At 63.2% G+C, this 13,040-nt stretch overlaps 2 protein-coding genes across 11 annotated transcripts in view; one reads left to right on the top strand and one right to left on the bottom strand.

Annotated features, from left to right (window-relative positions):
* Positions 1–3,941, top strand: part of CUX2 (cut like homeobox 2) — a 65,942-nt gene extending 62,001 nt beyond the window's left edge. For 9 of the 10 annotated variants that reach the window (XM_075769476.1, XM_075769473.1, XM_075769471.1 and 6 more), the window contains 5 exons: positions 77–236; positions 792–1,061; positions 1,291–1,479; positions 1,588–1,861; positions 2,870–3,941. In XM_075769476.1, coding sequence (XP_075625591.1) covers positions 77–236; positions 792–1,061; positions 1,291–1,479; positions 1,588–1,861; positions 2,870–3,530 — 1,554 coding nt within the window. In that variant the 3' untranslated portion in view covers positions 3,531–3,941. Of the gene's footprint in view, positions 1–76; positions 237–731; positions 1,062–1,290; positions 1,480–1,587; positions 1,862–2,869 lie in introns of all 10 variants that reach the window. The other variant, XM_075769478.1, reaches the window with a different exon arrangement.
* A 3,229-nt stretch (positions 3,942–7,170) lies between these two features.
* On the bottom strand, positions 7,171–10,293 carry PHETA1 (PH domain containing endocytic trafficking adaptor 1). Its single transcript, XM_075769639.1, has 3 exons — positions 10,214–10,293; positions 9,647–9,834; positions 7,171–9,127 (listed from the first exon to the last, which is right to left on the bottom strand). Exon 3 carries the CDS (start codon positions 9,114–9,116, stop codon positions 8,340–8,342), a length of 777 nt encoding a protein of 258 aa, XP_075625754.1. The 5' UTR covers positions 9,117–9,127; positions 9,647–9,834; positions 10,214–10,293; the 3' UTR covers positions 7,171–8,339.
* Positions 10,294–13,040: the final 2,747 nt, after the last annotated feature.

Raw genomic sequence — 13,040 nt, 5'->3', positions numbered from 1 at the left:
ACGGAGGGCAGGCGGGAGCCCGGCGTCGGGGTGAGCGCGCCCCGGCCCCGGCGGGTGACGCCTGCGTGGTGCCTAGGTGCTGGGGCTGTCCCAGGGCAGCGTGAGTGACATGCTGTCGCGGCCCAAGCCGTGGAGCAAGCTGACGCAGAAGGGTCGGGAGCCCTTCATCCGCATGCAGCTCTGGCTGACCGACCAGCTGGGCCAAGGCATCAGCCAGCAGCCGACCCCCTCCCAGGGTAAGTGCCGCCGCCGTCCCCGTGGTCCCCACGTGCCACCGGTGTCCCCGGCACTTCTGCATCTGCCCCACGCATCCTACTCCCGTCCCAGCGCTGGGGAGAGCTGCCCCCAGCACCCCCACCCGCACCCCCGTCCTGGGAAGCCCCTTTCATCCCCCTCTCCTCTGATGCGTCCAACTCATTTGAACACCCTTAATTAGTCACTTAGACAATTTAAGGCTGTTCTACAGATCCTCAAATGTTATTTTGCGAGGAAGGGGGGTTGAAAGTCGTCTAGGTAAAAAAAAGAAAAGGAAAACCACAATAAAAATCCCTGGCTGTGTGCCTGGCATGAAGAAGTAACTGGGGTTTTTTATATTAGTGATGGTTTCTCTCTGACTGTTCCACCGCCTCCTCCCACTTTGCCGTAACTGCCGGAAAAACTCGGCTGGCGTCCCCCCTCTCCGGAGGGCAGAGCCACGGGCACCCCCAAAATAACCTTCCCACTCCCACCAGGTCCGCGCCGCTCTCCCCCCCCGCCGTCCCCGCTGACCCCTGTCCCCCGGTGTCACGCAGCCAGCCCGGCGGAGCCCCAGCCGTCCCCCTCGCCGCCCCCCAGCCCCGCCGAGCATGAGAAGGGCTGCCAGGAGCCCCTCACCCTGGCCTTGGAGAGCAGCAAAGAAAACCAGCAGCCTGAGAGCCGGTCGACGCCTGCGCTGGGTGGGAAGACGTACCCCAACAGCCAGGGACCCGTGGGCATCCAGGAGATCGTCGCCATGTCCCCCGAGCTGGACACCTACTCCATCACCAAGAAGGTCAAGGAGGTCTTGACGGACAACAATTTAGGTGCGGATCCTCTCCCCGCCCGGGTTTTCGGGAGCTGCTGGTGAGGCTGTGTGGAGGCATCGCCCCAATTCCCATAGCCGCAGACCCACCCCGCTCACCGCGGGTGCTCGGGGGGATCCCAGGGGAGGATGCTGGCCGGGAAACGGGGTGCACCCGCTCTGTGGGGGGACTGTAGCGCCCACCCCACTGCTGTGCCCCGCTCTAACCACCTCTGCTTCTCCTCCGCCAGGCCAGCGGCTGTTCGGGGAGAGCATCCTGGGCCTGACGCAGGGCTCGGTGTCCGATCTCCTCTCCAGGCCCAAGCCGTGGCACAAGCTGAGCCTGAAGGGGAGGGAGCCCTTCGTCCGCATGCAGCTCTGGCTCAACGACCCCCACAACGTGGAGAAGCTGCGTGACATGAAGAAGCTGGAGAAGAAAGGTGAGGGTTGGGGTGATGCAGCCCCCCACGGGTCCGGGGTGCTGGCCGAACGGGGGGCTCCCCGGGCTGGGGGGCGAGCGGCGCGCAGCTGGGTCTCCTCTCCTGCAGCCTACCTGAAACGTCGGTATGGGCTGATGAGCGCCGGCTCAGACAGCGAGTCCCCCAGCGCCCGCTCCGAGTGCGCCAGCCCCAGCCTGCAGCCCCAGGACCTCAGCCTCCTCCAGATCAAGAAGCCGCGGGTGGTGCTGGCCCCGGAGGAGAAGGAAGCCCTGAAGAAGGCCTACCAGCTGGAGCCCTACCCCTCCCAGCAGACCATCGAGCTGCTCTCCTTCCAGCTCAACCTCAAGACCAACACCGTCATCAACTGGTTCCACAACTACAGGTACGGGTGCTCCTGGGCTTCGGACGTCTGATGGTGCTCTGCCACCGAGGTGATGTCACTGTTCCTCTTCCAGCCCTCCCAGTCCCTCTTGCCTAGACGGGGAGGTGCAGACCCGTGTGTGGTCGCTGGAGGTCCCCAGGTGCAGGATTGCAGCTGAAACGCTGTGTGTGCCCTGGCTGGTGGGCGGTCAAGAGGTGTCAACCACCTTGACCAAGTCGCGTTGATCATCTAAAGAGGTTACCGTGCTCACGTCCACCTGCTCGCTGGTGCAGGACACCACATGCCACCGAGCAGGAGCTCCACCATGGGTGAGGGAAAGCCTTATGGAAGCTCCTGGAGCACAGGATCCGTTCCATCCCGTCCCCGCAGCATCCTGGCCCTGGGGAGCAGCACGGGCTTCATCCTTGGCCAGTATTGCAGGTGGACACGTGGCTCCTGAATCCTCCCCAGACCCACACCAAGAGCCGCCCGCTCTGTGTCAGCGGCCTAGGAGATGGGTTGTGCCCCCTCCCCTGCGCCCAAAGTAGATGGGCGCTATTTAGGGGAGCCACCTGAGGTTTCTCACGCTCCGTCACCTGGGGAGCACGGGGGAGAACTTGGAGAATCAGGCTTTTTGGTGAAACATTGACTAAACTCGCGACCTTTCCCCTCGCGGGGTTCCAGGAAAGCCCCTCCTGCTCTCAGTAAACGCCACCGCCCTAAAATAAACCTTCGAAAACAGTGTTAGGTGTTAAAAACCAAACCAAAACAAATGTAGTGGAAAACACTTGGAAAACTGGGTCAGTTTGGCTGGAAACTGCCCGAAGTGTTGCAAAATCCGTTCCTCATGTTCAAGCGGGAGTCACTTTCCCCCAAAAGAACGTTTTAAAAGCTGATGAGGTGGGATTTTACATCTCGAGCCACGTCATTGCGTTGTTCTGGCTGGAGATGCTTTTTCCAGACACCCGGTGCCCACCACACGGGGCGACGGGTGGCGGTCACCGACCCTCCGCGGTTCTGTCCCGGCAGGTCGCGGATGCGCCGGGAGATGCTGGTGGAAGGCACGCAGGATAACGACACGGACCCGGAGCAGAGCGGCGGGGTGGCCGTCCCCGGGCGCCGGGCCCCCCACAGCCCTGATTCGGATGCCGAGGACCGTAAACCCGTGTTGGGGAAGGGCGAGCATCCCTGCGCCGCAGTGCCTGTGAAGGTGAAGGAGGAGCAAGGGGAGGCGGGCGGCTGGGGCCGCCGGCGGGACTCGCGCAGCCCGGCCGGGGCGGCCGAGGGGACCGGACCTCCCCAGGAGGAGCGGGGGGCAGCCCCCCACGCCGCCGCCCCCAGCGCCGGCAGCCTCCCGCGGCGGGGGGGCCGTGCCGGTGCCACCGCCGGGGGACCCCCGCCGCCGCCGCCGCACCCCGACAGCTCCCAGTCCTCCGCGGGGTCGTCCCGTTGCAGCTTGGAGGTCTCCCCGACGTCGCCCTCGGCAGCCTCCTCACCCGGCCTCGCCGGCTCGGCCTCACCGGGGCCGTCCTCCGCCGGGCCGGTCTCACCGGCGCTGCCGCCGGCTCCCGGCCCCCGGCTCAGCACCAGCGTCCAACGGCGCCACGAGAAGATGGCCAACCTCAACAACATCATCCACCGCCTGGAGCGGGCTGCCAACCGCGAGGAGGCCCTCGAGTGGGAGTTCTGAGCACCCCCCGCCGCCCTAAATATATATATACGCACCCACATATATATATATATATTTTGTTAAATGCAGCACGCACCGAGAGGCGACAGGCGGCCGGCGCGACGGAGGGGAGCGCCTGTGGAAAGGGGGGGCCCCTCTATGAAGCCGCCCCCCCGCCCCCGGCTTTGTTTTAAAATGTGAAAAACTGGGAACAATTTTAGAAAAGAAAAGAAAAGAAAAAAAAAAACCCACAAAAAATATTTATAGACCTCTTTTAGATATTTTAATAAAAGGATACTTTGGAATTTATTAACAGCTTAAGCTGCTTTGATATTAAAGATAGCTATAAAATCAAGATGATGTAGCAGTCGTGTCATTAAATGTACACTGAAGTCTTGTAGTTTGCCACTGGATGAGATTAAAAAAAACCAAACAAACGAAAAAAAAGCCCCCACAGAAAAGACTTAGTGAGAAAGCCATCAAGAAGCACTATGAGACTGACCAAATTTAATAAACTTTTGCCGAGCGGTTTCCACCTCTGTCTGTAAGACACTGCATCGCTTCTGCCCCAGCCAGAGACTGCGCCATAGTCCCTGAAGACTCTAAAGTGAAAACCTTGATGCCATCGAGTATGTATTTAGTTCTGGTGGTTTTATGTTTTTTGAAACCTTTGTAACACAGAATGTCCCGTGCGGTTGTATATGTTGTAGAAATGTCTGCAATAGCCTTCTGGAACAAGATGTAGCATGGTCCGAACGCCGTCCCTCGCGCTTCCTCCAGCCGGCGACCGGTGGCAGCCCCGGTACGGCGCGGCGCGGCTCCTGCCAGCTCCCAAAGGAAGAGACAAAGGAATGCGAGAGCGAAGGAAGCAACCTGCGTCTGCCATTGTGGGAGCGAGCGGGAAGAGGCAGCCGGGTGGGATGCTCCGGGACGGCTCTGGTTTGCTTGGGGATGGGCGTCCGTGGGATCCCGGTTCCCCGTGCTCTGCCATCATCCGTTTGGGAAAGAAAAAGAGATGGAGCCTCCGAGCTTTGCCCCTAGGGCAGCAGGGCTTGGGGATGAGCACCCACAAATCACGAGCCGCCCGCTCGCGGGGGGGGGCCGAGCCCTGCTCGGGGCTGCTCCCGGCATCACAGCCAGCTCCTGCGGCTGAAGCACTTTTTTTTTAGGGAGAGCACCCTGGGCAGGAGGAGCGTCCCCTCGCCGCAGCCATGTCTCCAGGCGGTGGGTGCCGGCGGAGCCGGGATGAGCCCCAGGGTGTCACACCAGGCTCCTGCCTGAACTGGGCAAACTCAAACCTGAACCGGGCAAAGCACCGTCAGGCTTCGGCTTGCCGGGGCTGACGCCGTGCAAAGGCGCAGGAGCTCGGCCGTGGCACCATCCCGGCGTGCTCCCCGCCACCTCCCCGACCCGCCGCCGCCAGCCGGCCTCTGCTAACAAAATGCCTTTAAACGACGCGGGGTGGCCCGTGCCGGGCTGCTCTGCCCTGTCCCCTGCCCGCACGGCATCAGCCATCGCCCACCGAGGCCACTGCCGTCGGGAGGGCTCCCCGCCAGGCTCCGAGGCTATGCATTGACTCATTTTCCACTGTATACATTTTTATTCAGAATAGAAGGTATTTTTATATTTGGGTGGTAGTCGATGAGCGATGCTATAGGCGGCTCTGCGAAGGCACGGCTCTCCTTGCCCCAGCGAGCCCCAGCTTGCCCGCGGCCGCTCTTTTCCCTGCCACCGTGCTGCAGAAGGTTGAGGCGCGACCATTGCTCTTCTCCGTCGTGTGCTAGCGGGAGCTTTAGTGGAACGGGATTCGAGGAAGCACTTAGGATAGTCTTGAACACGGCAATCCTGTTGTATTAAAGCTAGCGGGACATACCGGTCACGTTTTTGTTAGGCTCATGTACTGTACTTCAAAAGTTTCTATGGGATCGATGAACTTTGTTTAACAATTTTGGAAGGAACAAGTTCTGTAAAGAGCCACTAAATACAGAAGTTGGATACGACTCTGGCCTTGGGGTGTGTTTTGTCCGGAGCCGGCCGGGATGGGAGCTCCTCTCGCCTTCGCCCAGTGCCTGGGTGGATGTTGGCTCCCGTGGAAGTCCCAGCCTTGCGCTGGGTTTGTGGCAAGAGCTCTCACTGCCATAGACGTCTCCCGGTGATGGGGGGGGGGGAAAAGAGGGTGTCAAATGGGGTTAGTCTAGCGCAGGGTGCGATCCTGCCGCATGGAAGTCCTGCGCTCGTCCCCGGTGGGGGTGTGCTCCTGCCCCCGGGGTAACTCGGCATCCTCCGGTGTGAGGTTCGGCTCGGCGTTGCCCGATGGCGCTGCACCCCGGCACGGCTCTTCTTCAGAGCCGGCCATCGCCGGGCAGGTTTGCAGCTTCCGACGTGGGGTGGGGGTGTTTGCGTTTGATGAATTAATAAATCCATATGTTGCATATCTGTTTAAGCTTGTTTGTCGGCTAACATGTTGGGAAGGATTTATTTTTAATGGATATCTGAATGTCTGGAGAAGCTGGGCCCGCTGCCATGGAAACCAGAATCTTCCTCTGCAGCCAGCCGATGGGGCCGCATTAACCATCTGGATGCTGCGGGGGTGGCTGCACCCCGGCTGCCCTCGGCGGCACTGCTCCAAACGCCGGAACACGTAGCGGGGTGCCGTGCCCGGCCAGGAGCAGGGCTCCACGCTCTGCAGTGCTCTCAGCGAGTCAGTGACCCTGTCTGGCTTTGTGCCTCAGTTTCCCCAAGAGGCACCCCCCTCCCAACCCGCTGCAAGACCCCGTGTTAGCAAGAAGTTGCAGAGGTTCAAGCAGGTGGGATGTCACAGGAAGGGACACGGGGTCATGTTCCAGGGCAGCGTCCCTGGTCCCTGCGTAGCACCGACACCGGCCCTGGCAAGGGGACCGAGATTCTGTCCCTGGCTAAGACCTCTTGGCAGAGAGCTGGGGATGTCCCACCGAGGGCGCAGGGCCACCCAACCAGGAACACCCTAAGGAGGATGGCATCATGCAGTGCTGCTTGTAACCTGAGGTTTGGAGGGGTGGTAGTAACACCCCATCAGGCCTGTCACGCGCTGGCAAGTCACACTGGGGCACCCGGTGCCGTTTCCACCAGTGAAACTGGGGGAACGTTGTGCTCCCAATCAGTCTCCCAGCTCTTTCCCAATGCCCAAACCCCCTTGTCAGTCACCGGTGCCTGGCTGTCCAAGCTGTCACAGAGAGCAGAACCATGCTGTCCCTGCCGTGGGACCACCCTGGCGCTGCGTGTCCCCAAGGTGCCACCACCCCACCCCATCCCACCCCATTCTGCTCCATCCCACCCCACCCCACCCCAACCCATCCCACCCTACCCCATCCCATCCCACGCCACCCCACCCCACCCCACACCACCCCAACCCACCCCATCCCATCCCACCCCACCCCACCCCACCCCATCCCATCCCATCCCACCCCATCCCACCCCACCCCATCCCTGCAGGCAGACGTTGGGCTCCAGGGCACTGCGAGACCCTGGTGTGGTCCACGTCCCACTTGGGCAACGCAGTCCCTGCCTGGTCCCATGGACACGGTGGGGACAGGAGTGGGATGAAAGTGGAGGCTTAATTCCCACCTGGGCCCTCCCCTGCAGGGGCTTAAAGGCACAAACGAGAAACGGGGCCGGGAGGGAATTTCTGAAACAACTTTTATTGTAGCAAAATCTTGTGTCTGTCCCAAGGGGGCAAAGGGAGCCAGAGCCACCCAGCCCAAACCTGGGGCACCCTGACTGCTCCCCCCACACCCAGGTGGGTCACCCCACCTCCGTGCCAACAGCTTTAGCGTCGATATAAACCATTGGGGAACTAAGAGAAACACCGGCACGGCACACTGGCTTTGCTCTGGTTTGGCACATGAATCATTTGCCACCCTCCGCCGCTGACACACACGTTCCCATTCGCCGCCGCAAGCGATGCTTCCCCTTAGCGAGCTGGCCCAGGGATGATGCCCTGCCCTGAAATATCCACCCGGCAGGATGGTGCCCACAGCTGTCATGTTCCACTCAGGTCTGCTTCCCCCCGCCGGGGGTTCACCGGGTGGGCTGTAAGCAGCGCTCGCCCCATGCGAAACGCCCGTGGCCGAGTGTCACCAGCTTCCTGGACAGCCGGGGAGTGGGGTGCTGCTGCCATTAAGGAAGGGCTGCGCTCACTGATATTTTCATTTTCAAACCACATCCTGCTGGAGCAGAGGGATATGGCGGAGCTCAGCCGACCTCAGCCAGTCGTTTGTGGCGGGCAGGGAGGCGAAGGCAGTAGTCGGCTCCCCGGCTGTGAAACACCCCCACAGGGGCTCAGGCGGGTGAGAGCCCATCAAAATCCTCCTCCAAAAAAAAAAAACCAACCCCATTGTTGGTGCATGACCCCACTGCAAGAGCATCACACCCAGTGCAGCGGTCGGTTCCCAGGAGGCATCAGCCCACAAGTGGTTCATAGCTCGCTTGCGCCGTGCGGACCACCCTGCACCCATGCCAAGGTACAGCTGAAGGGGTGCACCCCTGCGGGGAGCACCCGCTGCCTGGCATGAGATGCCCGAGAGCCTGGCAGCACTGAGAGCCTGGAGGTCTCATGCCTGGCTGGTGGCACGCTGAGCCCAGCCGCCATCGGTGCCGGGCTGGCGTTGCACCACCACAGAGCAGCGCTGGTGTCCCTTGGTGCTGGGCCCTCGGTGGCACCGTCAGCAGGTGTCCATCACCGCCACGGACAGGCCTGCACATCCCAGGTGAGGAGGGGACCGAGGTGGCACCAAGGATGAGCCCCTCCTCCCTGCCACGAGTCCTGGCGGGTCCCCAGGGCTCGGCTGCTTCTCAGGGCCGGGGGACACGCTGCCTCTGCAGCCAGTCCTGCCGCAGCCGGGCCACCTCCCGGCCGTACTGCTCGTGGAGCCGGTTAAAGGTAGACGGACTCTCTGCCGCAGCCACACCAGCGCTGCCTGCCTCGCTGCTTGACGCCCGTCTGCGTGGCGGCGGCGGCGGCCGCGGGTTCCCCTCGCTATCGTGCCCACCGCAGCCAGAGGTGTCGGGCGGCTGGTCCGCTCCCGGTACGTTATTCCACACCGCGCAGCCATTCTCCTTCGGCAGGACGGCGGGCAGAGCCGGTAGCCGCTCTGGGGACCGCTCCAGCCCTGAGGGCTTCAGCTTCCAGGAGCTGGGTGACCCCCGGCAGCCCCCGCATCCACCGGCCAGTCCCCAGCGCATCTCCTCCAGCTGCTTCTCCAGCTCCCGCACCACCAGGCGCATGTAGTCGAAGCTGGCCCGCGAGAGCGACTTCACCCACGACTCCATGGCAGCCTGGCTCTCGGCCGCCAGCACGTAGGTGCGAGACTTGGCACCGCCGAAGCGGATGGCGAAGGCGAATTCCTCGGCCGAATCGCAGAGCTCCACGGTGCAACCCTCCAACACGATGACGCCCACCGGCTCCCGGCTCTCCCGTTCCTCGAAGTAGAAGAGCATGTTGCCCTTCAGCACGAACCAGCGGCGATGGTATGCCGTATGCCGCTCACCGCGCTTGTAGAGGAAGCCGGCGTTGTCGGCTGGGGAGTCGCAGGTGGCGTAAAAGGCCAGGCTCCGCTCGTTCAGCTTCATGGCTCCGCGCCCTGCGGGGACAGAGGGTACTCAGCTGCCCGCTGGCACGCGGAGGATGGGTGCGTCTTAATTGCACGGTAATAAGCCCGTTGGCTTTTTGTTCCCGGTGGCGTTGGCCCTGGCGTCCAGGAAATGGAGCCAGTGAATAAAAAGCACCGCGGTCGCAGCTGCCATAACCCACTCCCAGCCGAAGTGCTGCGTCTGGCAGGTGCCGGCTGGGTCGACGCTCCCCGGGGCTCCCCGGGGACGGGGGTTCCCCCCACATGAACATTTTCCCACTGAGGAGCCCCGAACAGGCCTCGTCCCGGTGCCCCACATCACCCGGCGCAGGTGACATTACCACCGGCGCCGTGTTTGCCCTGCGTCACGGTGCTCCTCCCCGCGACACGCAAGGAGGCTTTACGGCCCACGCCGCAGATTCGGCCGCTGCTCTGGAGAGCTGTGGCCACGGACTGTGTCACCCGGGCAAACCACCTCTCCCCTTGTCCCCTAACCACCGGTGGCCTCACCGTGCCAGGCTTTGTGCCTACCTGGACTCTGCCTCTAGCTCCGGTCTCCGGCAGCCACCAGCGTCAGCGACGCGCGGGCGGCCGCGGCAGCCGTGGGAGCGCGGGGTCGGCCGGTGTAAGGGGGCCGTGGGGGTCAGCACCCCGCTGTCCCCGCTCCGGCTGCTGTCTCGGGCACCGAAACGCCTGCGGGTTTCGCACGTCACCCCAGCCTGCAGACCACAAGGCGGACGTGCGCCAGGATTATTATTTTCCTATTAAGCCACATCGCAGGGTTCAAGATGAGGAGGGGGCTCTGGGGGTGCCCAGCGTCGGGGGGGGGTGCAGCGGGGACCCCCTTTCCCCCCCCCAGGCAGCTCGGGGACCAATTTGGGGTCCCCAAATTCTTGGGGACGTTTTGGGGGGGAGGGCGAGCCACCCTCCCCAGGCACCGGGCAGCCCCGCTCCGGATCGGCTCCCGCCCGCTCAGCCCCACTCCGCTCCGATCCTGCCCCGGCCCCCCCCCCCCCCCCCCCCCGCCCCGCTCCGGGTCCCGACCCCCCCCCCCCCCTCCCGCCGCTCCCGGCCCCGCTCCCGGTCCCTCATGGCCACCTTTGTCCTCGGCTCCCCGCCGCCCCGGCTCGGCTCGGCCCGGCCCCGGCAGGCGGAGCGCTGCTCCCGCCCGGCTCCTCCTCCGCTGCCACCGCCCCTCACCGCGACTCGGGGCGGCCCGGCGGGCGGAGCGGGGGGGGGTGTGTGTGGGGGGGTGTCTGTCTGTCTGTCTGTCTGTCTGTCTGTCTGTCTTCGCCCGGCTGAGAAACTGCCCCGGAGCTCGGCCCCGTGCTGGGAGGTCCTGGCCCGGCCCAAGCCCTGGGCAGGTCAAACCTGGGGGGGCCGGGGAGCCGGGATCCGAGGGGTGCGAAGGGACGTGCACGTCCATGGATGTCCGTAGGGATGGACACCTGGATGTGTGCGTGGGGATGTACATGCGGATGCGCGGGTGGGAAACCTGGGAACGTAGCGCTGAAAGTGGTTGCGCGACATCATTGAATTTTTGAGTCGGGTTTTCGGGGCAGAGGGTGGGTGCCCAGGAGCGTCTGGCAGGGAACGGGCAGAGGTCGGTGGATGGCGTAGACGATACGAGCCCAGCGGGGAGGGCTGGAGATGAAGGTGGCAGGGCAGAGGTTGGTCCTGCATGGGTGGGAGATGCCGCAAGGGACCAGGCTGCAAGTCCTGGCTGCTCTCCCGAGCTTTCGGCCACGTCCTTGGGAGAGGCCGGGCCAAAGCGGCCGGAGAGGGATGTCTCTGCCTTAGTGCAGAGGGAAGGAAGGAGCTGAGGCAGGAGCTGAGTGGCCTGGATGGGCATCCGGGGGAAGGTGACGACCGGTACAAGGAGCTAGAGAGCAGGGGGTGACGAGCCATTAGCCAGGCGCTGGAGCTGACGGGCGTTGTGCAACCGTCTGGGCAGAAAGTGTGGCCACCTCACTGCTTCCTGCCCGCGGAAGACGCATGGCACTCGAGCCACTGATGCGCTCTTGGCTGAGTGGCCAGCACTTGCCCCATCCAGGCCAGGGGTGAGCGGGCCCAGCGGTGCTGAGCGCAGGGGCCGGGACTGGATTTCGCACTGCCGGTATCCACGTCCCAGGGCAACCATAAACCTTTGGCTGGGAGAAGCTTCCAGGCTGACTTCTGCTCCTGGTTGGCCCTCCACGCTGAAAGTGTCACCAGCCCGAGGACCACCTCGGCAGCCCTGCTGTCCTCATCATGTCCCAGTAAACACCAGCGTCAAGGCTTTGCTCTCCTTATCGCTGTCCCTTTCCTCCAGTTTCTTCGTTCCCCTGCTTGGCTGCGTGGCACTGCGTATATTTTAGCGAACGAGGCATTGGCTCTCATTTTGCAGGCCCCCCAAATAAGAACTCCTGCCATCAGTGACCTCTGCCGCAACCGCCGCTGCCCACAGGTTGTGGTCCTCACCGCTCCCTCCTGTAGGTGCCCCCCACCGCCCTACGTGGCTGCTTGGGACATTGCAACCTTCTGCTCATGGCAGTGCTTTTCATTTCACCAAGGGTTTTCCCTATCACCTGCAGACTTTCTCTTTCAGACTCTAAAAAGGGATTTAAACCAGCACTAAAACCATCTGGGCTTTATCTTCCCTCCTGAGCAGAGTGGCTCTGTTCAAGGCCGCTGGTGGGAAGTCTCGGGTCTCTCTGCGCTGCTTATCTCCCTGCCGTGCTGAGAGGTGCCCTTTCACACAGCAAGATTAGGAGAGGGAAGGACCGTGGGGAGAAGCAGTTATTAGACCAGCTGGGGTAACTGAAAAAAGGCGGCCGTGCTCCTGGCTCTGCCTTCCTTTGCTGGGCCTCCAAAACTCCGGCTGCCCCTTGCAGCCCCATCGGCTCCTTTAGCAGGGATTGTTCCTCCACTGCGGCTGCTTCCTGGGGAGACCATCAGAAGCTGCTTTGGAGGATTACCCCAATTCCTCAAAAAACACCGGCGAAATTCCCCCAGGGGTTTTTGCTTCCCGTCGGATCTCCCTTGGGATGGTCACATGTTGCTGCACAGGCTCCAGCACTTCCCCTTCTGAGCAGCCCGAAGGTCTTTTCCTTACTGTTCCTCTCAGTGCCCCCCACCCCCGGAGAGGACCCCGGTGCCCGTGCCTCAGTTTCCCTTGCCAGGTCTTGCTGGGAAAGATGAGAAAATAAATTCCTATGCTGAGCTTGCCTGACAGCAGAGAAAAGGGAGAGGAAAAGGGTCCGAAAGGAGGCGGGGGGCTGCCGAGCGGTGCTCGGGACGCGGGGTGCCCTTGGCCTCTGCTTCCTGCTGCTCCCATGACTGGTGACTTAGTGGCACGGTTACGCAGCGGCGGGTGCTCAACAGCTCAGGGAGGTGAGCTCTGAATCACTGCCAGCGCCAGCTCAGTGGGGGCCGCTCCTGGAAATCTGGGGGCGTTGGGGGTTACCGAGGGGCTGCTTGATGCCCGGTTCTGTGCGTGTCCCCAGCCGGCACGTGGAGGAGACGGGGTGCAGGTCTCTGTCGTGAGCAGCAGCGCATGGTCCCCAGGGATCCCAAATGGATGCAGAAGTTCTGCCCTGGGCTTCAAGGCGAACGAGTTGTGACCACCACAGAATCCCCAGCGTGGGGCTGGCACAACCCTCCGCAGTGTGTTTTGGGGTGCGGGCACTCCTGTCCCGCTCTTGGCCCACGCGAGATTCACGGTTCCACGCAGGTCTCCAGCCTGGCAGCCCGGGGGGCGGCTACCGGGTGGGTGCTGCCCTGCCATCCCCCCCCCCCCCCCCCCCCCCCCCGCCACCCCTCCACCGTCGGGGCCGGCGAAGCCGGGCTGGGAAGGGCCGGAGGCGGGATGCACTGCGGCGGCTGCCCGGGAGAGGGCGGCTGGAGCCCAGCCACGGCTGCGGGGCGCTCCGGGGCTCGGCGGGGC

The sequence above is a fragment of the Balearica regulorum genome, chromosome 17 (genome assembly GCF_011004875.1).
Source record: "Balearica regulorum gibbericeps isolate bBalReg1 chromosome 17, bBalReg1.pri, whole genome shotgun sequence".
Taxonomy (NCBI): Eukaryota; Metazoa; Chordata; class Aves; order Gruiformes; family Gruidae; genus Balearica; species Balearica regulorum.
The sequence above is the reverse complement of the archived record's forward strand: the minus strand, read 5'-3'. Positions and strand labels throughout refer to the sequence as shown.